A 27500-nucleotide genomic window follows, 5' to 3' on the forward strand; every position below is an offset into this window, starting at 1 on the left:
GAGGGAAAGAGGAGAAGGAAGAAGAAGAAAAAGAAGAAGAAACCCACTACCTTCCCAGGATTGCCTTTTTTTTTTCCTTATCTTTACGCGCGAGTGTGCGTGTGGCGCGTGTGCGCCCCTCGTCCCTTCCATCCGAACCCGGTCTTGGATGTTTAATAAAGAAATCAAGTGTCTCAACAGTCACCAAAAAAAAACGCAAAAACAAAAAAAAAAATCCAAAAGCAAATACAAAAAAGAGAGAGGAAAAAAAAATCCAAAACAAACAAACAAACAAGGCAGAACCAACCTCTACTTCAAAGCAGCCGGCGCAAGCCACCCGTGTCTGCCACCCAGAGAGGGGGGTCTCTGGCCCGTGGTGGAGGAGTTGCAGGGGGGATCGTCAGGGGGACAGAGGCCGAGTGACGTCCTAGGAGCCACCGGGCAGAGGCGGAGGAGACCCAGAGAGGCCAGAGAGACAGCGGGCCCTGGCGCGCGACTCGGGGCTGGGGCGCCAGAAGTGGGACTGGAGCGAAGTAGAGGATGCCGAGGAGAAAACAGCAGGCACCCAAGCGGGCGGCAGGTAAGAGAATCGGCTCCGCTTCGGGGCTGCCCAGCCCGGGCTGCCCTGTGCGCCGAGCTCCTCGCCCGCCCTCCTTGCCCCTGGGTGCCCGGGGGCACCACCCACTTAAGCTTTTCGGGGGAGTTTGCGCCGGGTGCCCCTCTAATAACCCCGTCCTCTCTCGCCTTCTCTGGTCTCCCAAATCCTCCCCTTTTAAGCTCCGGTTGGGTTGTGGGGAGCTATCCCACCAAGCCTTTCCTCCTTAAACTTTCTTTCCTCCACCCTCTACCCCACCCCTAACTTTCTCCCAGTCTGTTTCTTGCCTCTCGGGCCAAAGTCGGATTGAGGATTTGGGGCGCGGAGTAGGGAGACAACACCTCCACCCCTGCATCCCTCTGCGTGGTCAGTGCCAGTGGCTTCTGGCCTCCAGGGACAGCGTCTCCTCTCACTGGGGCTTGGGACGCTGAAGTGTGAGGCATACCGGACACTCGGGCTGCAGGCAGGCTTTGGGGCGAGCAATAGGAGTTTAGCGTTGATCACCAAGGTGGACAAAATGCCCCCAGGAAATGGATGGATCTTTGCGTATATTTTCTAAAAGGATCCATATTTGGAAATCTAATTAACAATTTCCCTACTCTCAAAAAAAGCAAAAGGGGTTGTGAGGGGGAAATTCCCCATAGAAATTTAAACAGCTCTGGATTTTCTTTGCCTAGAGAGTTGCAAACTTTGTGAAATGATTCGTACTGGAAGAACTATCCATCTGAATCCTTACTGCCCCCTAAAAAAGATAAGAACAAGTTAATGGATCAGTACAATAGACCTTCTAAGGTTGTTGTTTTTTTTTGGGGGGGGGGGTTGCTTAATTGCTTTTTTAATAGTGTGCTGGGGTTTGTTTCTCGGAAGTGTAATATGAAAGTTCATTTTTCTTCTGCCAGACCCACCCACTGAAAAATCAGCTTTCCACTTGATTGCTAGTTTTGATTTGACGTTTGATTGATCACCTGTCATCTCGCTGCCTTTGATCTATTCATTCTTGATATATATCAATAAATCACTCACCATGGTAACTCAGAGTGCCAGTGACGCAAACCTTGCCCTCTATATTCAGAGCCAGACATGCACAATTATTATCTTGTTTGGCTTTTAATGTGGGCGTTTTTATTTCTTTGTGTCCTTGCTAAAAGCTTACGTTTAGTTGTTTTCTCCTCTCTGTCTTTGCCCTCTTGATTTAGGCAACATTAGGTAAGGCTGGCCTTCTGCAGACCCACCTCCACATTTCATTCTGTTCCACTTCTAGCAAAACATAGGGAGAAGTTTGGTGGAACACTTTCATAAACTTTGCAAAGTCACCCTTAGAACAAATCCAGAGTTAGTTAGGAATCTGAGGAGAGTGGGCATCCTCTGTCTGAATGTGTTGAACCACCAAGCTCATCCTCCTTCCTCCCCTGATTCGGGTCCAAATGGCAATATAGGTGTTTCAAAATATCCACAGTTATCTTTCCTTCTGAGCACAGAATTGCTTCCCTAACTGTTTATAAGTTGGTTCGAGTGGCATGCAGAAATATTGATAAAGTGTGGATTCACATATCTTCTGATCGTTTCCCTAAAAGCAAAATAATTAAAATATTTTTAGTGAGGCATATATTTGGAACTTGCCTCATCAGTGAAGTTTTCTTTTTTCAACTCTAGTTACTTCTTTCGAAAACAATGTCTCTTTCCTGCAGTTGTCTCTTTCTGCATTTAACTCACTTATTTCCTAAAACTTAGGCTGCTTTGCAATCTGACAGCCTGTGAATGTGTTCAATGGCCTTTGAGACCCAGGAAGAGTGAGCCTGCTGCATCAGTTCTGGCAACATAAGTTTAAGTGTAGCTACATTATAGAGATAACGTCCTTATTGTTGTCCCGAAAGAGAACCCTGGGCTACCGTCCAGCAAGAAGTGATACTGCCCTGAAAATTACTCTTTTTTTTTTTTCCCTGTTGTTCCGGTAAAGACTATCCACAACTAGGCAGTAATTTAAATTACCAGAATGACTGGACATGTCTCCTTTAGTAAGCTCATTACAAAAAGTGCACTGCTCAGAATTGCTCGACTTTGATTATAATTATCCTCCGATCGATAAGGATCCAGGTGTACGTAACATAACACTGTATCACATTATTTAAATTAGGTCCTTTTCATTAAACTGTATCTGTTGGTGCTGGCTAGTTTATTGGGGTGTGTGTGTGTGTGTGTGTGTGTGTGTGTGTGTGTGTTAGAAACTTGTAACTAGAGTTTCACTTTTCTGGCCTATTATATCCCTACTGTCTTTGTCTGTTTGTTTTGTATGATTCTTATTATTTTCACCAGAAGGGGAAAGCCTTTTTAAGTTGAAACAGGATAATACATTTCGTACACAGTGAGGGCCCTCTTACCTTATTTATTTGCTCACATATTAATAGAGGAGATAGTTTTTCATGCAGTGTTTCTTCTTTTCAGCTAAGGTCATCAATGTCCTACTCTATTTCAGCTGAAGTGGTTATTCACCAGTAAAGTTAGCCACTTTGGGGTTCTGTAGCCATTTAACATCCAGGGAAGGAGAGAAGATGGGTTCTAAGATTATGGCCATACTAACTTTTGTCACTGCTTAAAATTAAACACAATGCACAACTGTAAGTAATTACACCCAAGGACTGATGTTGAAAGCTTGATTTCTAGCTTGATTAATGAATAATGGGAGATAGAAAAAGCCTGTGAGTGGATCAGAGCTGAGGCTCTCTCGGAGCGCTCTTTTTCCCAAGAACTGTTCCAGGCAATTTGATTTCTTTGTATTATTAATTTTAAGTTCCATGTTTCAAGGAATCAATTACAGAACTTTCTACTAAAGCAGGTATCTAAACAGAATAAACAGCATGATATTGTAAGTGATGAAGAATTTTAGTCTTTATTTGTTATATTCCTCCCCCTTCAGGGGGAAGGGATGTGAGGGGACAATTCTCTTTAAGGAAATAGCTAAATCAGAGTATTTCCCTCTGACATGTCATTCTTCCTGGCTTTCTTAAGCTATGCTATTCCACCATACTATTACTTAGGGCAAGAAAAAAAAAGTTGAGAAAGCAGCCTACAGTACCCCAGGGGTTTGTGTTGTGTGTGCATGCTTGCTTCCTTGGATGTATATTTCACTCACCATTAACATGCATCCACTATTACCTGAAAATATTGCGGGATTCAGTACCAGCATTTTTCCCTTCTATGCATTTCAAGGAAGATAGAGAAAATGGCAGGAAAGTAAAATAAAACAGAACGGGGTTTTGATTTGTTTGCATTTTGCAGGATGCAGAGTGGTTAAAAATTTAAAATTGTAGACTTATCATCTAACTCTTGATTTTCTACAGCCTATCTCAGCCTCTGTGCGCACGCATATATAATACATATTTTATTTCACCATCCTGAACTGTTTTTATATTAACGACAGCCAATTGCAATAGAACACAAAATCTTTTGTGAGCATATCTTGTGAATATCTAATATATATGTAAGTTATAGGATTCTGCCCCTGCCCACCCAAAGCGATTAGATGTTTCCTTCTCGCTGACTCAGAGGCTTTCTGATCACCCAGATCTGAGGAGAGTCTTGCAAGAAAGAACAGCTCCCTCAATTTATTTTGTTTATTTAATATGGAGATGAATAATGCAGATTTTGTTTTCATGAATGTCCTTGTGTGGCAGTAAACATTAGACTATTAGCAATCATTACTTAAAAGTTGCAATTTGCACCTTAATAACATAGGTTATTTACATGGGAAACATAGTCAGCGGGGACAACTCTGAACACTGCAACAGAGCAGAAATGACCTCAGAGATCTCTTTTCCATCTCTTGATAGTGATGACTCTGAATTAACGGGTGAGGTCCCAGAAATCACAACCAACAGGATGGAGGGAGGGGACAGGCAGCTCAGGGCAAAGTTTACCTTCAATTTACTGTCAAGTAGGACAGGATTCAAGAGACTAGGAATCAAGTAGATTTGGGACCCTGGCTCCCTCACTTTGTTTAAATATCCTTCAGAAAGACAAGTTCACATCTTGAATATTTAAATATCTCATGCGATGGATTCCTTCACTTGCCCAAAAGTATGATTTTAACAAATGAATGGAAAAATACTCACACACACACACACACACACACACACACACACACGCATGGCCGCAATAAAGCCCAAAGGGTCTCAGCAGCACAAACTCTTTTGACCATTCTTGTTACTTAAGGTAGATCTCTGAAAAAGGAAGGAAGATACCTTGAAATCGCTTGGTCCACACAACATTTTGGATGGAAACTGATTGCTTAAGTGGTCCTTTTCCCACCCCCCGTCCTGATTTCCTTCTTCCACCTCTCACCTCACCCTTAAAGACTCAGATTGAATAGGACATCTCAAAAGCCCATTTGTTTTAGGCATTTATTGATTTCATTTTTAATCTGCCATATCAGGACACAATACGTTAACCCTAATCAGCAGATTACAAGTGACAGAGAGTTCTAGTAGAAACTATATAAGGGAGCAGGGCCTCTGGGAAACTTCTTGACAATGAAAATCTTCTCTGAGGCTTAAGAGTTTGAATGTTGAAGGTTACTTTTGGGGAGGGGAGAAACATTCCTCAGAAACAGTCTACGTTTTTTCCTTCCACTTTATATTTCCTTATCTCCCAGTTGCCCATTCTATTGCTACACTTTGGGAATGCTTACCACCCAAGAAATATCTCCCAAGTATCTTTAGGAGGTCTGTCCCTGAAGCAGCTTGACCTTTCTCATAGTCTCCAACGGAGGTTTATGCTTTCATTTCATCCCAGCTGATTTCTCATTTATTTGACGGAATTTCTCCAAAGGATAATATCTGAGTTGATTTGTTTCTCTTCCCAGGGCCTTGGGAATTGTGCTGTCCATTGAGCAGGTTTTGGTGATGGGGGTGGGGGCACAGACTGAGCCTGGCATTTTTTAAAGCCATTGAAATGATGCCTCACTGTTCGTCACTGCAGCTGACTTAGGAAGTCAACCAAGAAGAAACCTAGGCCCTGGTCATGTTTGTGCTGTGCCTGTAATTAGCTGACACGAGGTAAATGTCCAAAGTCGACCTTCCCTTCCGTCACTGTATTTATACTATCAATTTTATTTGGGAATGTCATGGTCTGGGAAGACTCAGCCACTATTTCAAAGGCAATGCCTGCTTCTACCCATGTCCCCTTTAAAAAACACAGAAATTGCCGAACAAATTCTATATTAAGACCAGGCATACACAGAGTATCATTTTCGTTTGATGCAAAGTCAGTTGGAAATACATTAAACTAACAGTTAGGAGTGTCTTGCATCGCTTCCCTGAAGCAGTGCTTTTTCATTACATATTTAATTACAATCAAACTGAACGACTTTTATTAAAAAAATCACAGTGGTATTAAAAGAAGCCTGGCACACAAATAATTTTATTGCTTCGCAAGTTGAGAATGCTTTTATATTTTTATTTCTTTGGGAGAAATTTATTTTAATTTTCTAATGTTGTGATAAATACAGACTATCTTTTACTGTAGTCTGTAATCAGGGAGAGCTTATCCTTCTATCTTTATAGAGTCTGCTTACCCCGGAATAGGTTTTATATTCATTTTCAGCAATTTGTAACAATTGGTATTTTTAAATTTTTTTTAAGTTTTACGAGTTTGATTTAAAGTTAGAAATTCTCACGTTCCTTAGGGTGATCTTTGGCAAGCAGTTCTTTGATTACAGGAGGAATTTAGTCATTCTAACCCCACAAGCAAGTGGAGAGTGCTTGCTTGCTTACCTGAATATTACAGTAAGAAAAAAACACCATCTATTTACATGCCTCTAACATGTAACACTATTTTCACCGGCTTTATAATTTCGTTTTCCCTCCTACTGACCTTTCATTCCCTTGTTTTGGGAACTTCTTCTGAGAAGAACGTGTAGAGATAGCATTTAAAGTGGATTTCAAGATACATCAGATTTTTAAGACATTGTAATAAACATTAGAGACTTTAGAGCCCAACGGTTCCCTGCTAGTCTAGGTCTGCAAACTAATGAGAAAGCATCTCTGCAAACATATAGCTTCAACTTTAACTTGCACATGAATGGGGAGCGTCTCCAGCAGTGTGACCGGATTCATATTGCTCATTTTGTCCGAGAAATTATTTTGTCCGAGGGTATCAGACTGAGGTCCGTTCAAAGACATTATGTACATACACAGACACACAGAGGAGAAATCTGAGATGCGAGTGGGAATTGCTGATATATTTGTTTCCAAAGCAAACTCCATGAATGCAATGATTCAATAATTTGGAGGCATTTGCAAGTCATTAAAATGGCAATTTGGAGTGTTCAGTTGTTGCTCCCCTCAATTTTTTGCATTTCCCCATAGAAAAGACAACCTTTGGGCACCCTCCAATATTCTGGGATGCTGAAGTAATGCCTAAAATTATTTAAAATTTTAGAAATTAAAATTCAGGAGGCAGAGCAAGATAATCCTATTATTAATATATCAGTATTATTTAGCTATGCATAACGACAGGAAAACGCACAATGCAAAAGTTTTAGAGATAATGAGCTTAGAGAAATTACATGGGGGGAAGAAATACCTGGATCATATTTGAAAACATTTGTCTTGAATTCTGCTCATCTGAATGAGAACTTTCTTTCCACCTGTGTTATTTAAAAAACAATTTCAATATCCCCCTACCTGCTACCCCAGCCTGAAGCAGGGTCTAATGAAACTCTCTCTGGACACACAGATGTAAGACACTATATTACACAACCCTTTTTAAAAATTGTTTCAGAAAACCGAATGTGGGCATGCAAACCAAAAGAAAAACCTCAGGAATCTTTATAAGATAGCCAGCTCAGGGTTCAAGATTGAGAGAGCTTTGTTGCGGCAGGATAAGAAGACAACAGTATTGCATTTTAACTAAACACCTCTTCTTGGCAAATGAGAAGCGGTGAAGCAGGGAAGATTTTAAAGGAGCTTTTAGCTCTTTTGCATCTCTCTCCAAAGACTAATTTAATTGAAAAGCTATAGTGTCCATTTATGATAGAGGAAAGGCCTCATGTTTCCACAATGCTGGTAGACACTAAGGTGGGGTAAAAAAAAAAAAAAAAAGCCAGCATTCTGCAGTTTGTTAGTACAAAAATTAAGATCACTGGTCTTAATTACTTGAGTGATTTCAGAACTGAAGGAATACTCTAAAATCACCCGTGAGCTTTCTTCTTAAAGCCACATCTAAGCCATTTCTATGGAAATTATATAGTTTAGATATTAATGTGGGTAGAATACAGTTATTGTTTTTAATGAAAATAGTTATGAAGGGCAGAATGAGATAAAAACAGAGTTGGCAGCAAGCAACTCTGTAATGAATTTGAAAGAAACTTCCATAATGCTTTACTGGATCATGAAAAATCCATGAAACCTGGTGACATGGGAGATACAAAATGAGACAGAGGGGTCAAGGTCTTCTATAGGGAAAAATGACTTGTCTAAGTGAGAGCAGCGGCATTTAAATATCTCTATATAAAGTACACAGGGCTTACTTTAAATCACTTCAATTTATCAGATCCTTGGAATTTGTTATGTATTTAGGAGCCTCTCTTTTATACCCCAGAGGGATATGAATAGCTTCTGGGTCAAGATGACGCTGTAGAGAAGAGTCAAATCTATTCTATGCGTATGGTACCATTTGGTACAGAAGAAATGCCAAAATGAAAAGCCATAAATGCGTTTTATATCAGAATTGCCTTTAGCTATTTTCCTTTATTAGAAAGTTGGGTACACTGCTGAGTGCTTCTTCTTGTTTTCCCCCTTGGGATTCGATTTGGGACTGTGGATGGAACAGCAGAGTAAGGGGAAGTGACTTGGGTTCTGGTTGCAGGCTTGCCCTGTGCTAGTTATTTAGCCCCAGGCAAGCTCTAGAGATAAACCTTACTCTCCGGATAAGAATGTGAGGTTTTAGAGTCAGACTGATTCATGTTCAAGTCTCTAGGTCTAATTCTTGTTTGGCCGCATAAACTTGGGCAGGCTGCTCAAATCTCTGCTTTCCACTTTCTGATCTATAAAATGGGGGCAATCGTAGTTCTTTATATGTTCCAGGTGTGTGGAAAGGATTGCATCAGATGAGGGCTGAGAAAGTGTGCTGAAACTTTTAGGCGCCACAGGGATATGAGGGAACAGTGTGTCTTTACCCTGAATAACCAGACCATGGAAAATTTATATTAACCGGGAAATAAGCAACTTACCAATTATCATAGAACAAGGGGTCCAGGGCTTGAAAGAAACCAGATATGGATGCATTTTGATTTGTAAGTCTGGAAACACAATGGCTAAGTAATGTTTTAACCTCTTCTGAGGCAGACTCACGCTGGACTGTTTGGAGTTCGGCACCAGCTCAAAAAAAAAATGTTTTTTTCCCAAGAAATAGAATTTATAGCACCATCAACAATGATAACAACAGTAACAATGATATCTGCCACTAGACAAGTGCTTTTTACATACCAAGGGCTTTATATGTTTACATTTATTCGTTTACACGCAGTTATGTCTTGAGTTCCTACTATGTGCCAGATGCTGTTCTACTACCTGGGACCTGGAGGTGAATAGGATGGAGATGATCCCTGGGGATCTTGCCCTCCAACTGGGGGAAGCTAGAGAATATACAAACAAATTTATAAAGCAAAAGATCATTTCAGTATAGAAAAAAGCTTCATGATGACAATAGCTTTATAAAAGCAAAATTGTGAGAGCAGGAGTTGGGACAACAGAGATGTGAATGGACAGGGGAGACCTCTCAGAGGAGGGGACATCTGGCTGAGTCCTGTTCCTTATAACTTTCGAGTATAATCCCTGTTTTACTAATGAGAATCTGAGTAAGTTGCAGGATAACTCATTCAAGGTCGTGCAGTGGCCAAGCTGAGTTTTAAACTCAGCTCTTTCTGCTTCCAAGGCCCATGCATTTAATGTACTATGATCGTTTATCTACAATAGTCATAGCAAATTGCCAGGAAGGACCCAAGGAAGAACCCTCAGTCTTACTATTCTCCCCCTGCATCTATTGTGATGTCTAAAGTTATGGGGGTAAATTGAGAGCCTAGATGGAGGATGCTGCCTTTCGCGGATAGAATCTTCAGGCCAACTCCTCTCATCTGCAGTTGTCTCTTTAAGAGATGTTCTTTCATATGTATGTACATGCATTCATTCGTTCAACAAATATTGGCTGTGCATCTATTATGTGCCGGGTATTGTTCTAGGTGCTGCAGAAATAAAGTAGACAAGAATAGAGATGCCCCTGCCCTCACACAGTTAATATTCTTGTGGGCAAGCCTAAAAAGGTAACAAACAAATAAATATATAACAGTATATTGAATAGTCCTAATTGCATTTCATAAGAATAAATCTGGCTTCATGCGGTAGAGAGTGATGGAGGGTTGTCATGTTATAGAGAGTGGTCAGGGGAGCTATTTCTCAAGTGGTGATTTGATCAGACCTGAAAAAAAGTGAGAGACTAGCCAAGCACAAGGCTGGGAGAAGGAGTCCAGGCAGATGAAGGAGGAAATGCCAAAGGCCTAAGGAGGTGATGTGATCTGATTCGGTTATTAGTTGAACATAGGCCCTGTTTGTATTTCAAAAGTGATGATGGACTTGGGCATGTTTGCTCTCTTGGTCTACTTACCCAGCCCTAGTGATGGTGAGTAGGATGCTTAGGATGATAGAGGTGGCAGCTGGAGATAAAAACACATTCCCAGCCTTCATAGAGAGATTGGCGCTGTGATGGATGACACGGCAAGGCTGTGGAAAGGCATTGTTAAGAGTCAAGCGGACCTGGGGTCCAACTGCAGCCAGCTGTGCACTCAGAAGCAAGTTTTCTCGCCTCATTGCACCTCAGCGTTTTCATCTGTCAGATGGGGATAAGGATTTTGCTCACCTCACATTTTATTTGTGATAATTCGATTATGTGACGCATATAAAACTCTTAGTGAGGGCCCAGTCTTTACATGGGATCCCCCTCACAAATGAATGTTTTTTATTCATGCACTTAATTGCGTTTTCTTTTCTGCAGGAATTCTGAGAGAAATCTGGGCACCTGAGTTAGTCCTTGGCACGTATTAGGCACTAACCAAATATTTCCTGATGAATGAATAAATGAAACTGTAAAGAAATGAATGAATACTTTCATTCGCGTATTGCTTTGTATACTAATTAATTACTTTCAAGCATAAGGATCTCTTCCATAGGTCTAAAACTTTTAGCAGACCTCTGGACCAATTGCAAATCCTAGCTGTTCTTAGAATATGTTTCAAATTAGAAACTATTCATGACCAGAAGACGATGGTTTTCGTCTTAATCTTGTATTTTGCTCATCTTGTCATGGGCCTTCGATTGAAGAGCAGTGATATCCCTTTGTGCGGTAAATATTGTTCATTCATCTTCTAGACAGTGCTTGCTGAGAACATGGATGGAGGGGAAGGGTGGAGGGTCCTCATTTCTGACCCTGAGGTTCAGCCTCTCCCTGCGCACTCTCCAAGCGCCTTCCTGGCCTGCGCTCTCCAGGTGCTCCCAGTCCCCCAGGACCTGACAACTCTGCCCCTACCCCATGGGGAACCCGCGCTTATCCCCTCAGGCGCCAGGCAGCACAGCTTAGGGGTTGTTAAGCTAATGGGAATAGGCTACGGCTGTTTCCTGGTAACGCCTTCTTCACTTTTTAATTGTCACCTCCAGATAAGTGCCTGAGAGCAGGAAGAAGTGAAGCTGGCTGCTGCCTGTTAAGATCTTAGGACAAAGAGATTTGGGATCCTGGAGAGCACGGGGGAGATTCTGCCGCCTGCCTTAGGACCTTCATGAACAAGTGTGATGATGGGAGGGACGCTGTGGTTGTGTACCAGGCGCTGTAGGAGGCGCTGGAACTGAAGCCTTACATCCGAATGACAAAGTGCCTGCCTTCCTGGAGCTTACATTGAGTGCGGAGGGCAGACCAGAGACCAGCCAGCACACGGTTCCATGTGTCAGGGTCTGGTGTCTGCAGAGGGTGTTTGCAGGAGTAGAGCATGACAGGAAGTGGCTGTTTTGAATAAGATGGTCAGGAAAGGTCCCCGTCTGCGGAAGTGATACTGACAGTGGGTCTGGTGTGAAGCGGTTGGAAGAAAACTGCCCCTCTCTGGAGGAAGACAGTGACGGGCACAGCTGAACATCTGGGGCTAGAGCTACTGGGACGAACAGGAGGAGCAGATGGGAAGCTGGGTGGCCGGAGCAGACTGGGAGGGTGAGCAGGGAGGGTAAGGATAAGCAAGCAAGGGACTGGGGCTGTCACCGAGGTGGGGTGCCTCGGATGGTGCAGGAGCAGAGTCAGGATCTGACTTAGGTTTGATAGGGTCCTCTGGCTGCCCTGCGATTTATCAGGGACCCAGGTTGCGAGCAACCACTCAAGAGGAGTCTACATCAATGCAGTCAAAGGCTATGCAGAGTTGGACCAGATCGATGGCGGAGGAGCCATGGCAGTGGTCCGGAGAGAGACCACAAGGTTGCAGACAGGTGCGAGTGAAAAAGAGGCGTCTACTGAAAGCTGTACAGGAAAAATCAGACTAGGTTAGCCATGAATATTTTCTCTAATTCTGTCTTCTATTTTTCTCCTCCAGTTATGTGTAAGGGTCTTACTGCAGATTGTCAGTCTATCGTTCTCTGAGCCAAAGTGGAAACCAAGAAAAGTGTTGGAAGCCGCATACATTCTAGAATCGGCCATACAGGGAAAGAGGCCACACTTTTCCAAGCACATTTCCTGGAGTCCTGGAATGGCTTCTTCACATATTTCTCCACCCCCATTAGACAACTCAGTCCCTGGGCAAGGGGATGGATCCTGGAGTCTGACAGACAGGCATGGGTTCGATTTCTCTCCAATGATTATTTCATCTTGGTGTGACCTCAGGCATCTTTGCCTCCCAGAATTTGTTCTCTCATTAGCAAAACAGACCTAATAAAAGGACTCATTTCATAGGGTTTTTTATGAGGATTAATTGAGATAAACCAGATGATACACTTAACACTGTGGTATTTGCAATGAAGAAAATGGTGAATGGTGCATACATGGTAAGTGGTCAATACATTTTAGTCATTCTATTAACAAGTTAATAATCCTCTCCATGCCTTGATTTCCTTATTGGTAGAATGGAGATAATAAAATCCCCTTCTGGGTAGTTGGGAGAAGTCAAGTATCAATACCAGTAAAGCACTTGAAATGGTGCTTTGCATACAGTGAGTGCTCAATAAATGTTAAATTATTAAAATCATCACCATGACTCTGACCTTATGGACTTTGAAGGGCAGATGTTGTGTCTCATTGCTTTCATGTCCATGAGACCCGGCACATACATGGTGCTCAATAAATATTATTTGAAGGAGTGAATGGTGGTGACATGGTGCTTAGGAGTTAAAATGAGAAAACCCAAGGAGCCAAAAACATGTCTCTAGGGGGAAGGGTTAGAGAGCACTGACTCAAACCATCATCTCCAATGATGCAGTTTTAATGAGGAAGCAAGCCCATCCTTGAACATTATTTAAGCCAGAGTTATCCCAATAAGCATGTCCCTACCATTAGTGTAGATTAAGCAGCATTGAATCATGTAGTGAAAGTAATGTCCCTTCTTCAATACCATTTCAATGCCTCTGGTAAGTCAAGAGAAAGTCTTTGATAATAGCCTATTTTTAACACCTCTCACCCTTGTTTGTCAGAAAGAGCAGATCTCAGATTCAGAGACTTTAGCAAGCAAAGATATCCAGTAAAGAAATGAAATAATGGCCAGGCGCGGTGGCTCATGCCTGTAATCCCAGCACTTTGGGAGGCCAAGGCAGGTGGATCACGAGGTCAGGAGTTCGAGACCAGCCTGACCAACATGGTGAAACCCCATCTGTACTACACACACACACACACACACACACACACACACACACACACAAAAGATTAGCTGGGCGAGGTGGTACACGCCTGTAATCCCAGATACTCAGGAACTCAGGAGGCTGAAGCAGGAGAATCGCTTGAACCTGGGAGGTGGAGGTTGCAGTGAGAGCTGAGATTATGCCACTGCACTCCAGCCTGGGCAATGGAGCAAGACTCCATCTAAAAACAACAAAAAAAGAAAAGATAAAAGAAATAAATGAAATAATAATCTTAGGGCAGGGCATGGTGGCTCATGCCTGTAATCCTAGCACTCTGGGAGGCCTAGGCGGCAGATCACCTGAGGCCCGGGGTTTGAGACCAGCCTGGCCAACATGGCGAAACCCCGTCTCTACTAAAAATACAAAAATTAGCCAGGCATGGTGGGGCATTCCTGTAATCCCAGCTACTTGGGAAGCTGAGCCAGGAGAATCGCTTGAACCTGGGAGGCAGAGATTGCAGTGAGCCGAGATCTCACCACTGCACTCCAGCCTGGGTGACAGAGTGAAACTCCGTCTCAAAACAAAAAAATAGTAATAATCTTAGACTTTCATTGTCTGATTACCATCAATGTATAGCAAATGATATGGGGTTTTCATTGACTATGACATAAATTTTTGTTTTAAAATAAAATTAGGGCAAGAAAAAAAGAAGGAATAGTTTTAAAGAAACGTGTAAAAAAACCAACTGTGTGTGTGTGTTGTGTGTGCGTGTGGAGGAGGGGGGAAGATGTTGCACAAGCTGTGAAGAGGGGCTAGAATGATGTGAGGACACTACAATACCAGGTCAGGGCAAGGTGCACGAAGAAGCTGTGAGTAGGGGCTGTCAAGAAATCCCCAGAAGACAGAGGCTTTCATTAAAACTTCCAAAGACTTTGGAAATCTGCAGGAATCTCCTCTCCCAGGATATCAACGGGAAGCTCAGGAAAGTCTTTACTTACCCCCCAAAATTTGCAAATATGGAAGGAATGGGAATGATTTCCTAGTTTTGCATCCAGAAGAGAGGAGTGGTTCTCAACCTTTATTTGGTATACTCATCACTTGGAGAAATTGCTAAAATGCAAATTTGCAGATTCCAGACCTATAGCCTAGAGATTCTGATTCCATAGGAGGGGAATGAGGCCCATGAATCTAGGAATTTGTACATTAGATATACATTAATCCATTTGAATTACAGGATAACAGGAAAAAGTACATAAAATTTATGTAAGTTCCCTTTTTTTCTACTCTTTCTCTCCTCTCTCTGTCTTCCCTCCCCCTCTCTCTCTCCCCTACCCCAAAATGCCAAAGCACTTGTATTTTAAAAGTTGTTTCAAAGTTGTTTGAGGGGTCCATTTTCACTTATGGCTTTTAGTGAACGGAAAAAAAAAAAACATAAGAAGTCTCTCTATTGTGTTACAGCGAGGAAATGCGTGCATTTACGCATTCGTCTACCTGGTCTCAGCACGAAACAGAGCCCAGAAAAGTCTTCAATTAAGAAGGAGAAAGACAAGCAATCCAGAAAATAATTGAAGGGGGCTTTGTCTGCTTGGGAGCCAGCTGGCAACCTGGGTTCCAGATCAGTGAAACAGGAAAGAAGCAAAAGGGATCTCTGACCTGATTCTTGATTCTTTATTTCTTACACCCTGCAATTCTGAAGACTCTATAGAATGGGGGCAGAAAACCTGGGTGGTATTTTTTTGGAATCTCCTCTACTTTCTTGTTGTCTATTTCATATTTTTTCATACTTTTTCAATGACTTCTCTTCTTTTTTATTCTTCCTTGATTTCCTTTTTTCTTTCCTGATCTCCTTTCCTGAGTCAGACTTCCAAGCCCTTTCTATGTAGTACCGGTGCCCCATGGGTGAATGTGGTAAAAATGATGATGGTGCTGATGATGAACATGACACTAATCACGACTGTCATCATCTTAATGGTTACCACTTCTTGACTCATATAACAACTAAGCCAAAAGGACTAAGCTTGTACCTAACATTTACCAAGCACTGGCTACATTCAGTTTGTTTATACACAGTCTCTCCCTGAGACATCCCATAAGCTGGCTATGATTATTGGCCAATTGAATAGATACGGAAACGTAAGTTTTGGAAATTTCAAGGAGCATGACTAAGATGACGACAAGCTTTTAGATAGGATACTGAAGCAGCCCACCTATCAGAGTCCAAGCTCTCAGACACGATGCTTTGTTGTTCCTCGTAGTATTTAATGCTTAACAGCACAGACTCACATAAATAAACTTCCACAGTCTAGTATGGATACACGGAGGCCAAGGCCGTGAACTGAAATTTAGTGTTTCCCCAGGTTGAAGTAAGTCAATTGTGTCATAGAAGAAAAAAAAAATCATCCCTACTTATTTAAATCCCCAAACACCATCTTTAAAATTTCAGCCTATGAAGAAAAAGAAAAAGAATAAAGGACTTTTAAAACCTCTTATGCTATCCACGGCAGCATTTTCGTAAATCCATTCCTGTTTCACTACACAAAAGTAGAAAAACATCATGAAAACCCCCAACACAGTCCATCTGGGGTGTCTCAGTAAGAATCATGCTCACCCACTCCACAGCATCTCTGAGGATGTGTCCTTAAGTCAGACACTGCTCATCTGTTCCTCATAAATCTCTTGTAGGCTCCAGGATTCTTCCTGGCCGTCAAAAAATATGGAACGCATGCAATGACACTGCCCTGTTATTTATTTTAGCAAATGAAAAGCTGCCCTCACAGGTTTACAGCCAAGATCTCTAAAAGATATCTTGTATTTGTAAGTATTTAACTGTAGGTGATGCTTAAATAAATACTCCAAATAATAGGATAAGAAAGGTGAACATGAAATTCAAGGGATCCTATCTGAGAGGGAAAATGTTGTCTACACCAGAAATCATGATAGGATCTGTCTTGCACACACACAAAAAATCAATTGTTTTTAGTTATTGTTGGTGATAAGTTTTTTTTTTTTTTAACATTTTGTTTATTTATTTCCTTTTTAGTGGGTCACATTGTAAAACAAACCATTGTGTTAAAACAAAGTTTGGCAAACTGCCTTGCCATCTGACTTGAGGTTAATCTAATAAGAAATGGAATGAAATGATCATCCTGTTTTATTGTCTTTAACATTAATATTCTGTTAGTATTGGGTGGGAAGTCAGATGGAACAGAAGAGAGAAAGAACTGTTAAAAAAAAATAAGATGAGTTTATTTCACTTGATCAATCAATTTCAGATATAAAATAATTAAACTTTACAAATAGTTATTCTTTGAACAACAAGCTTAAAGTCTCACCCCTGTAAAATAGGCATAAGGAGAATTCTTACTTCCATGAGGTCTTATGAGAACTTAAAAAGGTGATACTTATTACATACTCAGAACAGTGCTTGGTGCATAATAAGAATTCAACAAATTTTAGTTATTATTTCCTTTCTCAGTCTCTCCCTAGAGACAGGCACTATTAAAAATCTAGTGGGCATATCTTCTGTTATTTATAGTTTTACATGCATGTATATGTTGCTAGAAGAATTATTATTCTTTTGTATATGTTTTTAAAAGATTGGGTAAATAGTTTCACACTATATTTTGCAATTTTTTTTGCTTTTTTTTTTACTTTATGTGTGGACTCTATCCAAGTAAATAGATAGATAGAAAAAAGAAAGAGAGAGATGGTAGGTTTTAATATATATACATACAAATTATATGTATACATAAAACTAATTTATCTTTATGTACTTTGTAATATTCCATCATAAGAATGTACATTTTCATTCATTCATCAGTTCCTCTGTTAATAAACATTTAGCATGTTTTAAATTTTTCATCATTGAACAAAATCATGTACTGAATATTGGTGGTAATTTTTACGATCTTCACATAAGTAATTTACGTGGAGAAGAACAGTTATGAAAAATTTACTGCATGTAGTAAGAAAATCATTTGGGAAAAAAATAAACATTATTGAAACAGCTAATATTTTATAATTGGAATATTTTTGGTAATTTCGCTGAGATGTCTATCCCTCTAAGCAAAAATGTCTACCCCTCTAACCAAAGATGTCTACCCCTCTAACCAAAAAATGTGTATCTAGTAGGCACTTCCAAAATGCCTGCTTGACTTAAGTATGCTGAGTGTAAATAAAATATATCAATAATCCCAATAATGAGTGTGTTAAGAAAACTGTGAGTAACTGCCTTGGGGTGGGGCGGGGAAGAGGGAGAAGTAAAAAGAAAAGCATGAACAACAGAAAATAAATCACACCTGTCCTCAGTGTTGGTAACAGATCAAGCTTCAGAGCTGGACAGCTATGGCTTTAGAGATGCCGAGCTTCTGGGGTGCTACTGGTGTGTGGATGGGGTCAGGTCAGGGAAGGAAGAGCCCTTGGATTTTGTGTTACAAGATGAATTGTTAACAATAGTCAATCCTGCAATTTAATACTTTAAGCAGTTAAACTTCAGTTTAATGCAGTTTAGCAAACATATATTGAGGCTCACTTGTAGGTCCAGGGGGTAGAAATATAAATAAATAAGACAGAACTCCAAGGTTTAGAAGGTCCACGTGGTACAATATGCTTTTCCTAACCAAGACCACCAACATCATCCTTAGAACTGGGATGTACGTGTGTGTGTGTGTGTGTATGTGTGTATTGGGTCTATTACCAATGTGTATTGAGAACACTGTGCGTATATTTTACCCAGAATGACTTAGTTACACTGTATGTATATTTTGATTGTGTATTTCTGCTGTAGGTCTCTTTTATTGTGCATATGAGTTGTGAATACATGTATATTATGTGTGTTGTAATGTGAACATGTTTGATGCATGTTGTGGGTATTAATGTGTGTTGTGGTGGGGGAGAGAGTGTGAAAGCTTCTCTGATGCATGATTTTGTGTGGATTATGTATATTGTGGGTATTAGTGTATGTATTGGGGGGAGAGAGTGTGAAAGCTTTTCTGATGCATGATTTCATGTGGATTATGTATGTTGTGGGTATTAGTGTGTGTGTTGTGGGGGGAAAGAGTGTGAAAGCTTTTCTGGTGCATGATTTTGTGTGGATTATGTATATTGTGGGTATTAGCGTGTGTGTTGGGGGAGAGAGTGTGAAAGCTTTTCTGACGCATGATTTTGTGTGGATTATGTATATTGTAGGTATTAGTGTGTGTGTTGTAGTGGGGAGAGAGTGTAAAAGCTTTTATAATGCATGATCTTGTGTGGATTATGTATATTGTGGGTATTAGTGTGTGTTCTGTGGGTGGAGAGAGTGTGAAAGCTTTTCTGATGCATGATTTTGTGTGGATTATGTATGTTGTGGGTATTAGTGTGTGTGTTGGGGGAGAGAGTGTGAAAGCTTTTCTGATGCATGATTTTGTGTGGATTATGTATGTTGTGAGTATTAGTGTGTATTGGGGGAGAGAGTGTGAAAGCTTTTCTGATGCATGATTTTGTGTAGATTATGTATGTTGTGGGTATTAGTGTGTGTGTTGTTAGGGGAGAGAATGTGAAAGCTTTTCTGATGCATGATTTTGTGTGGATTATGTATGTTGTGAGTATTAGTGTGTATTGGGGGAGAGAGTGTGAAAGCTTTTCTGATGCATGATTTTGTGTAGATTATGTATGTTGTGGGTATTAGTGTGTGTGTTGTTAGGGGAGAGAATGTGAAAGCTTTTCTGATGCATGATTTTGTGTGGATTATGTATGTTGTGAGTATTAGTGTGTATTGGGGGAGAGAGTGTGAAAGCTTTTCTGATGCATGATTTTGTGTAGATTATGTATGTTGTGGGTATTAGTGTGTGTGTTGTTAGGGGAGAGAATGTGAAAGCTTTTCTGATGCATGATTTTGTGTGGATTATGTATGTTGTGAGTATTAGTGTGTATTGGGGGAGAGAGTGTGAAAGCTTCTATAATGCATGATTTTGTGTGGAGTATGTATGTTGTGGGTATTAGTGTGTGTGTTGGGGGAGAATGTGAAAAGCTTTTCTGATGCATGATTTTGCATTTGTGGTGGACCTGGCATGTGCATGAGTTCTTGCCAACTACGCTACTAATGGAATCACCACAAAACCCTTCAGGATTTTCCCTGTGAACATGAAGCCAACGTCACAGTGTATTTCCCTGGGGGTTCCCCTGTGGCACTGTACCCTGACCTTCTGGTCACGGCTTGGTGAGAGAAAAACAGAACCACTGTTACACAGGATGTCCCCTGCTCAGGAAAATTTGCTCTCGATGGGAAATGTATAAGAGACAGATAGTACCGGAAGCTCCACACCCTATTGTATTGTCTATTTCCTTGCCTCTCTTCCTCTCCATGCCACATGTCCTATCGTGTCAGGGATTCATCTTAGGAATTGTGGGAACAATTCTTTTGCAATACCTGGAACACGGTCGGTGTTTGGGTTGAATGCATGAATGTATGAATGAATGAATGAATGAATGAACAAGGGTTCTCCAAGGTTCCAGGCCTTCGGAATATTTAGATACCCCAGTTATTTATACTCACAGAGCTGACTGGAGTAGGGTCTTAGTAAATGTCAAATGGATAAACCGATGCATGCATGTGGCACTCATGAACATTTGCTTATCTCAGAAACAGACTAGCAATCGTAAGAAAACAGTTCCCCAGTGGGGCTTTTATTCTTCCTCTGTGGATCCCATAGGAGCCCCTTGTCTCCTGTCCCTTTGGTTTAATTATTGTTCCTTAAGATCAGCATGGCAGCCCTTCTATTTACTGTCAAACTGCAGCCACAAATGGAGAGACAAAGAATGAAGGGAAAAAATATCTTCATAATCCAGGTACAGGAATTTCCTCAAAGATATTTTTTTTCTTTAAAAGAGGTGAAAGGAAGGTGGAAAAGTTGGGGAAATGAGTTTCCAAACTTGCCAAACACATAAACCAACAGAATTGTGTTGCTGCCTCCATAAATGTTTAATAAGTTTTATCATCTTGTGACTAAGGTTAAACAAATGTGAGTCCTTTGAGGAATTATTTACTGGAAGCAAAGTTATAGCATCAACATCTGTGTTTCCAATCACTTAGATGAGGAATAGATCAAATAAATCATGAGTAAGTTCCACAAAATAACTTCTGTATTATCATCTCAGGAGAAGAATAATGTAAGCAACTCTTTTAGGTGCCCTCTCGATTGGAATTTAGAGGTTTTTTTCTTAGGCTTCTCTTTTTTTTATTCATTTCATTGTCTCCAAAGAATAAGTCTTCACTGCTTTGTGGAAAGTTACCATAAAAACATCCACAATAGAAGGACTTTGAAATTTCTCTCCGGGAATCTGGCTATTTCAGCCAACATTCTCATTTGGGAATGGGCTAACATTTCCAATATATAACATCCATATAATTTAACCTCATAAATTTATTTTTTTTCACAGTGATGTAATGGGGAGACTGACCTGGAGTTTGTAAATGTTCCCTGCTCACTGCATTCCCCGGGGCAACATAACATTCTAGACAGTGTTTTATGTGCCCTGATTAAAATATAACATATTCTTGCATTTCCTGTGGACTGACCTGTTAGTACTCTTAGCAGAACATTTAAGGAATACAGAGATGTTTTCAAACGTGTAACAATGCACTGTGTGAGGTTTGTTGTTGTTGTTTTTAAACCATGATCTCATTTTCATTTTAGATCACAGTCCCCTGAGCACCCCTCCACAAGAAAAGTTTTGTGCTTTGGTTTGACTTTGGAATCTGCCAGTGCACTCTGACAAATAAAAATAAGCAGGGATGCCTGTCTGTAACTGCAGATTGGAATTCTTAGGCACATACTTTAAGCTGCTTTCCTGAAGTGGAGGGAAGGATTTGGAAAAGTTAATGGGGAGTCCCCTAAGATAAAACAGTAGCAATGGAAACTTACCACCTTCCTTATTAAAAGAAAAAAACCATAAATGAAGACAAGGGGAAGGGCTTCTTACAGGTTTTGCAATCATGAAAATGACAATTGTGACACATAGTACACTGAACAAATCAATTTGTGGATTGACATGTTTTAATTTTCTATGCGAGAAACACAGAAAAAGTAAAAGGCCACTCTTGCCTTCCAGAGGAGCAAAGGGAAGTTTGTGGGGTGAGGACTTGATCTGGAAACCTTGCTGGGCTGAAGTTGATGCTGCCATGTAGCTTTTCCAGGGTACAAATCTCATTCCAAGAATAACACAAAAGAGGCTTGGAAACTGCTTGAGGGAAGAAGGGATGGATAGAGCAAACAAATTAGTGCAAGATAAGTTCCCTGAAAGGAATATGTGTATTTGAGAGTCTGCCTTTTATTCATTTAGCAGATATTTATTAATTTATATTGTTTTCTGGCCCCCGTGCTGTGTGTCAGGGCTTATCAGGATAAACAAGGCACAGCCTCTGCCTTCAGAGTTTAGCAATGGAATGCCCAGAATAACGTCCAGAAGAAGGCACCCAGTGAGGGCTCAGGAAATGTTAGTTGAAAGAATGAATGGGTGAATGAATGGATGAATAGATGGGTGAATAGATGGGTGAATGAATGGATGAATGGATGAATGGATGAATGGATGGATGGATGGATGGATGAGTGGATGGATGGATGGATGGATGGATGGATGGATGGATGGATGGATGGATGAATGAACGGATGGATGGATGAATGAATGAATGAATGAATGAATGCATAAAGATGATCTGTGGCTCCCTAGGAATTCAAGCTCATGTCTATATGTTTGTTTCTGGATCTAATTGTGATTCCTACCCGGATTTTATCACAGGTGGACCCTGACATTTTCATTAGCAATGGTTCCCTGATTTCCCTTCAGATGAATCCTTTCTGAACCCAGGTGCCCTCTATCCTGCACATTAGCCCCTGGTCAGCTCTTATGAGCCATAATGTGCCATGACGTTCTCCAGATTTTTTCCTGATTGGCCACGCTGAGTCTTTTTGATTGCTCATCACAACCTTTAATCAAACCGACTCGGTTTCCCTGTGTCTCCTTCCCTCTATTTTGCTCCTGGAAACTGACAACCAGACGCGTTAACATTTCCAAGAGTCCACCACGTGCCAGGTTCTGTCCCATGTGCACTTGAGGCTCATTTAGCCTCCCTTTCAATTGAGGAGGTAGACTATTATTCCTGTTTTCCAGATATGCAAACTGAGACACAGAGCTGTGAAGTAATTAGTTCAGATAGAAGACATATAGTGGAGCCAGGATTGAAGATCAGGTGTGTTTGATTCCAAAGTCACACCAAGTACCTAACCTCAGCACCTCTAGAAGTCAAACTTTTTTTTATCTTGATGAACCCTGTTGTTGCCTGTGATACATTATCCAGCATCTGAGTGACTCAGCGGAGCTCCAGCTTCACAGCTACAGATACAGAGACCCAAGCGATGGGGTTGGGGTAAGCTCCATCTTTGATGTTTTTTAACCTCGCTTCTCATTCAGAATCCCTACATGGGGTGGTCGCAGCAACCACCTAGCCTCATCGTCCATCTGGCTTAGCCACTGGCAGAAAAGAACATCTCTCTCCAAGGACCTCCAGCAAATGTTCTGGGGTTGTCCTTGGCCTACATAGGTTTCCCCGACCCTCCCCAAACCAATCACTTTCTCTGGCTGTGTGCATCCAGAATGATTTGCCAAAGCAAAATCAAAGTGGCATTACCAAAAAAGGGAGGAATGCACGCAGGGCCAGCAGAGTCCATAGCTGTATACTGCGTTCTCTATAGGGTTCCAACCGAGTGCTTTGAACTCAAGCAAACTGAGGTTCCAATCTAGGTTATTTACTTTTTCTTTTCTTTTCTTTTTCTTTTGAGACAGAGTCTCGCTCTGTCACCCAGGCTGAAATGCAGTGGCGCGATCTTGGCTCTGCAACCCCCACCTTTCAGGTTCAAGCGATTCTCCTGCCTCAGCCTCCTGAGTAGCTGGTATGCGCCTCCATGCCTGACTAATTTTTGTATTTTTTTTTTTTTTTTTTTTTTTACTAGAGACAGGGGTTCACTATGTTGGCCAGACTGGTCTCGAACTCCTGACCTCAGGTAATCCACCTACCTCGGCCTCCCAAAGTGCTGGGATTACTGCTTTGAGCCATTGTGCTCGGCCAAGGTTATTTACTTTCTATCTGATCATAGACAAGTTATTTAACCTTCTAAGCCCCACTTTCTTCATTAAAAATAGTGTGTTTAATGCATGCTGGGTACGTAGTAAGTTCTTAATAAATGTTAGTCAATGTGATGTTGGTAGACAACAGTAAGTTGAAGACTACTGGAATAGCACATGGATATCTTTGGAGAAAGAGATATATTATTTTGAGGTCTGCATTTATGCTTTGGGGCACATAGTTTAATAAAATGGTTTATATAAAGTGGAAGTGGGGTAAAATGTCTCCCAGGATGAGCCAGCAGGATTGAAAGAACCACTTTCCAAGTCTAGATCACTGTAGCTTCTTTTTGCTTAGGGCCAAAAGTTCTTCTCAACTTTCCTTTCAGGTTTTATTTATTTATTTACTAGAAAAAAAAAAGGGAATTGAGAAGCCTGAAATGATGAAGATGCTCATGATTTTAAAAGTTTTGTATGTCTGGAATGAAAGATGTGGTGAGGTTGAACAGGAAAAAAAAAAAAAATGACTGTATCCCAGTCAGCCTGGGTGGTATCACTTCCTGCTTTCCTGAGGTAAGAAGGCTAGAGGAATATGGGCATTTGGTTGTTGAGAAAGTTTGTCTGACTTCTCATTGTATTTGGGATTGTTCAGAGACTAACTGGTTGGATTGCAATTTGCTTTCTTGTGGAAAAACTGACCTAGCAACATATATTGTGCATTCGAGCTTTAGAGAAGCCTTTTCCCTTGTAGTTTATTCTCTTGCATAGTGGTGTTTCTAGGCTGCTGACATATGCGAAGGAAACATTGTATTGATGTGTGCATGTGACGCTCTACCTGCAACATGTATGTGCTCGTGGCTGAATCACGTGTGTCTCCGAAGCTGAGAGCCCTGGCTGCTGTTGATTTAGTCCAATCGCATATATAATACTCTGTGGAAACCATTCCTGGTTAGTAGCTCCTCACTACTGTGTTACACAAGCTGCTGGCAAAGGTAATTATGTTTAATAGGAACCACCTTTGATTTAAAGCTGCAGCGGTGAGTAATTAAATTGAGCTCAAGCACGAGGGGGTAGCGTGCAACCTTTGTTTAGGGACATTCATCGGGAGCGGCTGGGATCTGTTACAAGGGCAATGTTTCTTGGGCTCATATTTGTCACCCAGATTGTCTTAGAAAGACATCAGTGCACCTGGGAGAGATGCAGCAAAGGTGTAGTGTGGGCATCTGCTTTCTTCGTCTTGTCTCCTCAAATGTCACCAAAGGAGAACTCGCCTCCCAGCTTCATCTGCCCTGGTTCCTGTGCTCGTCTCCCCTCCAGGGGGTTCAGCACTGTCCTGCTCTCTGGTTTCGCAATGCTCATCTCTATGGATGATCACGACCCCAGTAGTGATCAGTCTTACCATGTGGGCTGGCAGTCCTGAGATTTCTAATCTGGGTCTACTCGGACAGCAGCAGCAACAACGAAAGCATACCTGTCCCTTAATCCTTTAATGATTGAATTTGAGACGAATTCGTGTTTATAAGATTTCATTTCAGTCCCATGGTGGCTATTATTGTATCTCAAAGATGATCTACTTGTATACATTTCTATATTTTCCTTTTAGCAAACCTAACCTGATTAAAAAGAAAAAAAAAATGTCTGAGCTGTCCTCTCCCCATCGCTACCCCCTAGAGCTTCTGAATCGTAACACCCAAGCAAGCTGTCTTTGTTGGGCAAAGACAGCCTGTTCCAGGCGATGCCACCTAGAACGGGGGTGACATACTTGCTAGGGAAGAACAGCAACTCCAACTAAATCTTTATGGCTTCGAAAGGATTCGCAAATTCCAGGCAGAGGGTTTTGCTCCATGATAACGGCAAAGTGGGTTCATAAAATCCGGAGGAATCCTACGAAAGTCTCTTACTCCCCTGCTTTTAGGATAAAGAGATGGCCTAACACCTTCCTACTCAAAGTATGGTCTGCAGGCCAACAGCCTCAGCATCTCCTAGAAGCTCATTAGAAATGCAGATTCTCAGGCCCCACCCCAGACCTGCTTCATCAGCATCTGCATTTTCAGAGGCTGCTCAGGGGATTTGTGAGCACGCTGAGATTTGAGAAGAGTTAGCCTACCCTGATTGGTTGACTCCTGCCTCCTTTCTGACATGAAATTCTCATCATTTCCTTGCCTGAACTGTGGTTTCTTTCTGTCCTTATTCCATGCCTACCTGTCCCTTCTTTTTTTTGGAGATGGAGCCTTGCTCTATTACCCAGGCTGGCATGCAATGGCTTGATCTTCGCTCACTGCAGTCTCCGCCTCCCAGGTTCAAGTGATTCTCCTGCCTCAGCCTCCCAACTAGCTGGGATTACAAGCACCTGCCACCACACCTGGCTAATTTTTGTATTTTCAGTAGAGATTGGGTTTCACCATGTTGGCTAGGCTGGTCTCGAATTCCTGACCTCAACTGATCCACACGTCTTGGCCACCCAAAGTGCTGGCATTACAGGTGTGAGCCCCTGCACCCGACCAAAGCTCTGCCTTCTTCTTAGTCTAGTTAATGCCTTCACATAGTTCATATATTAGCCCAAGGATCACTTGCTCAGGGAAACCTTGCTTCAGCCTTTAGACTAGGTTAAATCCACCCTTGCCAGTACAGGCCTGAAAGCACCATATACCTCACTGCCTTTCTCTTTTCAGGGTTGCAATTCTATGATTCTTGGTTTAATTAATTTCTGTCTATCTCCTCTGCACATAAAACCGTGTCTGGTTTTATGATTCCCATATGCTGGGACCCCACCATAGTGTCCACTACATGTAGAAGCTCAATAAATATTTGTTCAGTGAACAGATGCATGCTCTCAGGCTGTATAATTAGGAATATTGTAGGCGTATTGCTGGCTACTCAGTTTATCTCTTCAGGAATGTTCAAAACATTTCTAGAACTGTTTTCTGTTTATTCGATTCCAGGTGATGAGAAAATCAACTCAACAGAACTACTGTTTTTAAGCACTCTCCACACATTCAGCATTATCCCACTTAATCCTCACAACATTTTATAAACTTCATAAATGAATAAACTGAAACTTATAGCAGTGATTTCAGACTACATAGCAAAATGATGGCAGGACTGAAAAGCACATTCTACTCTTCACTGCCACATTCCAAGGCCCATGAGTCTGGGGCCTCGCGCTCTGCCTTGGGTTGGAATCAGCGTGGCTCTCCAAGATGCACAGAGTTCCCAATTCACCTCCTTAACACAGATCTTTATTAAGCACATCACCTGGGTGCCAAGCACTGTTCTGTAGCAGCAGCAATGAGTAAGATCCATCAGGACCCTGCTCTCAGGGACAGAAGCAACATATATACTTAAGGTGCCAGGTGGTTAAAAAGGGGCTAAGAAGAATAAGGGGTGGCAAAGGGAGGGAAGGTGAGGGAAGGGGGCTGTAAACCATAGGGCCTTTGCCTCCTTCATTTTGTATCTGAGCACTTGGCTCAAAGGCCAGTGTGTGATAGGTCCTCAGTTAGCATCGGTTGATGACTGACTGACAGATGGAATCCAATATTTCCAAAGTGGACTGAGCACCAGCTCTGTCGTATGTGACCATAAAACAGAGCAGAGCTAATGGCCAGTCTAGGGATGGGGATTTCCCACCCTGTCGTCCAGATTATCCTCCCTCTATCAGCCACTAGTTCGTGATTGGAATCATCAGATTCGCCTCTAGAGCTTTCAAAAAAAGACACGTGCTCAGCTTTTCCTTGGGCAAACTGGGATTTCTGGGGGTGGAAAACCAGCATGTGTGTTTTTAAAAAATCCTACAGTTGAGTCTGATGTGCTCAAAAGGTCGAAATGCTGTATACCCCAACCATGAGACATAATAACACCATCTAGCTTTCACTGAGTGCCTACTGTGTGCCAAGCCACATACTCAGTGGTTAACCAACCCCACTAAGAAGAAGATGGTGACGATGATGATGGCAATGAAAACAACAGCTAATATT

The 27500-nt window shown here is 41.5% G+C and overlaps 1 protein-coding gene across 1 annotated transcript in view; it reads left to right on the top strand.

The window, feature by feature from the left end:
- The first annotated feature begins 388 nt into the window (after window positions 1-388).
- The window catches only part of TSHZ2 (teashirt zinc finger homeobox 2), a 527445-nt gene continuing 500333 nt past the window's right edge, over window positions 389-27500 (top strand). The window contains 1 exon segment of the mRNA XM_017888159.1: window positions 389-559. Coding sequence (XP_017743648.1) covers window positions 520-559 — 40 coding nt within the window. The 5' untranslated portion in view covers window positions 389-519.

The sequence above is a fragment of the Rhinopithecus bieti genome, unplaced genomic scaffold, assembly GCF_001698545.2.
Source record: "Rhinopithecus bieti isolate Rb0 unplaced genomic scaffold, ASM169854v2 scaffold_15834, whole genome shotgun sequence".
In the NCBI taxonomy this organism is placed as follows: Eukaryota; Metazoa; Chordata; class Mammalia; order Primates; family Cercopithecidae; genus Rhinopithecus; species Rhinopithecus bieti.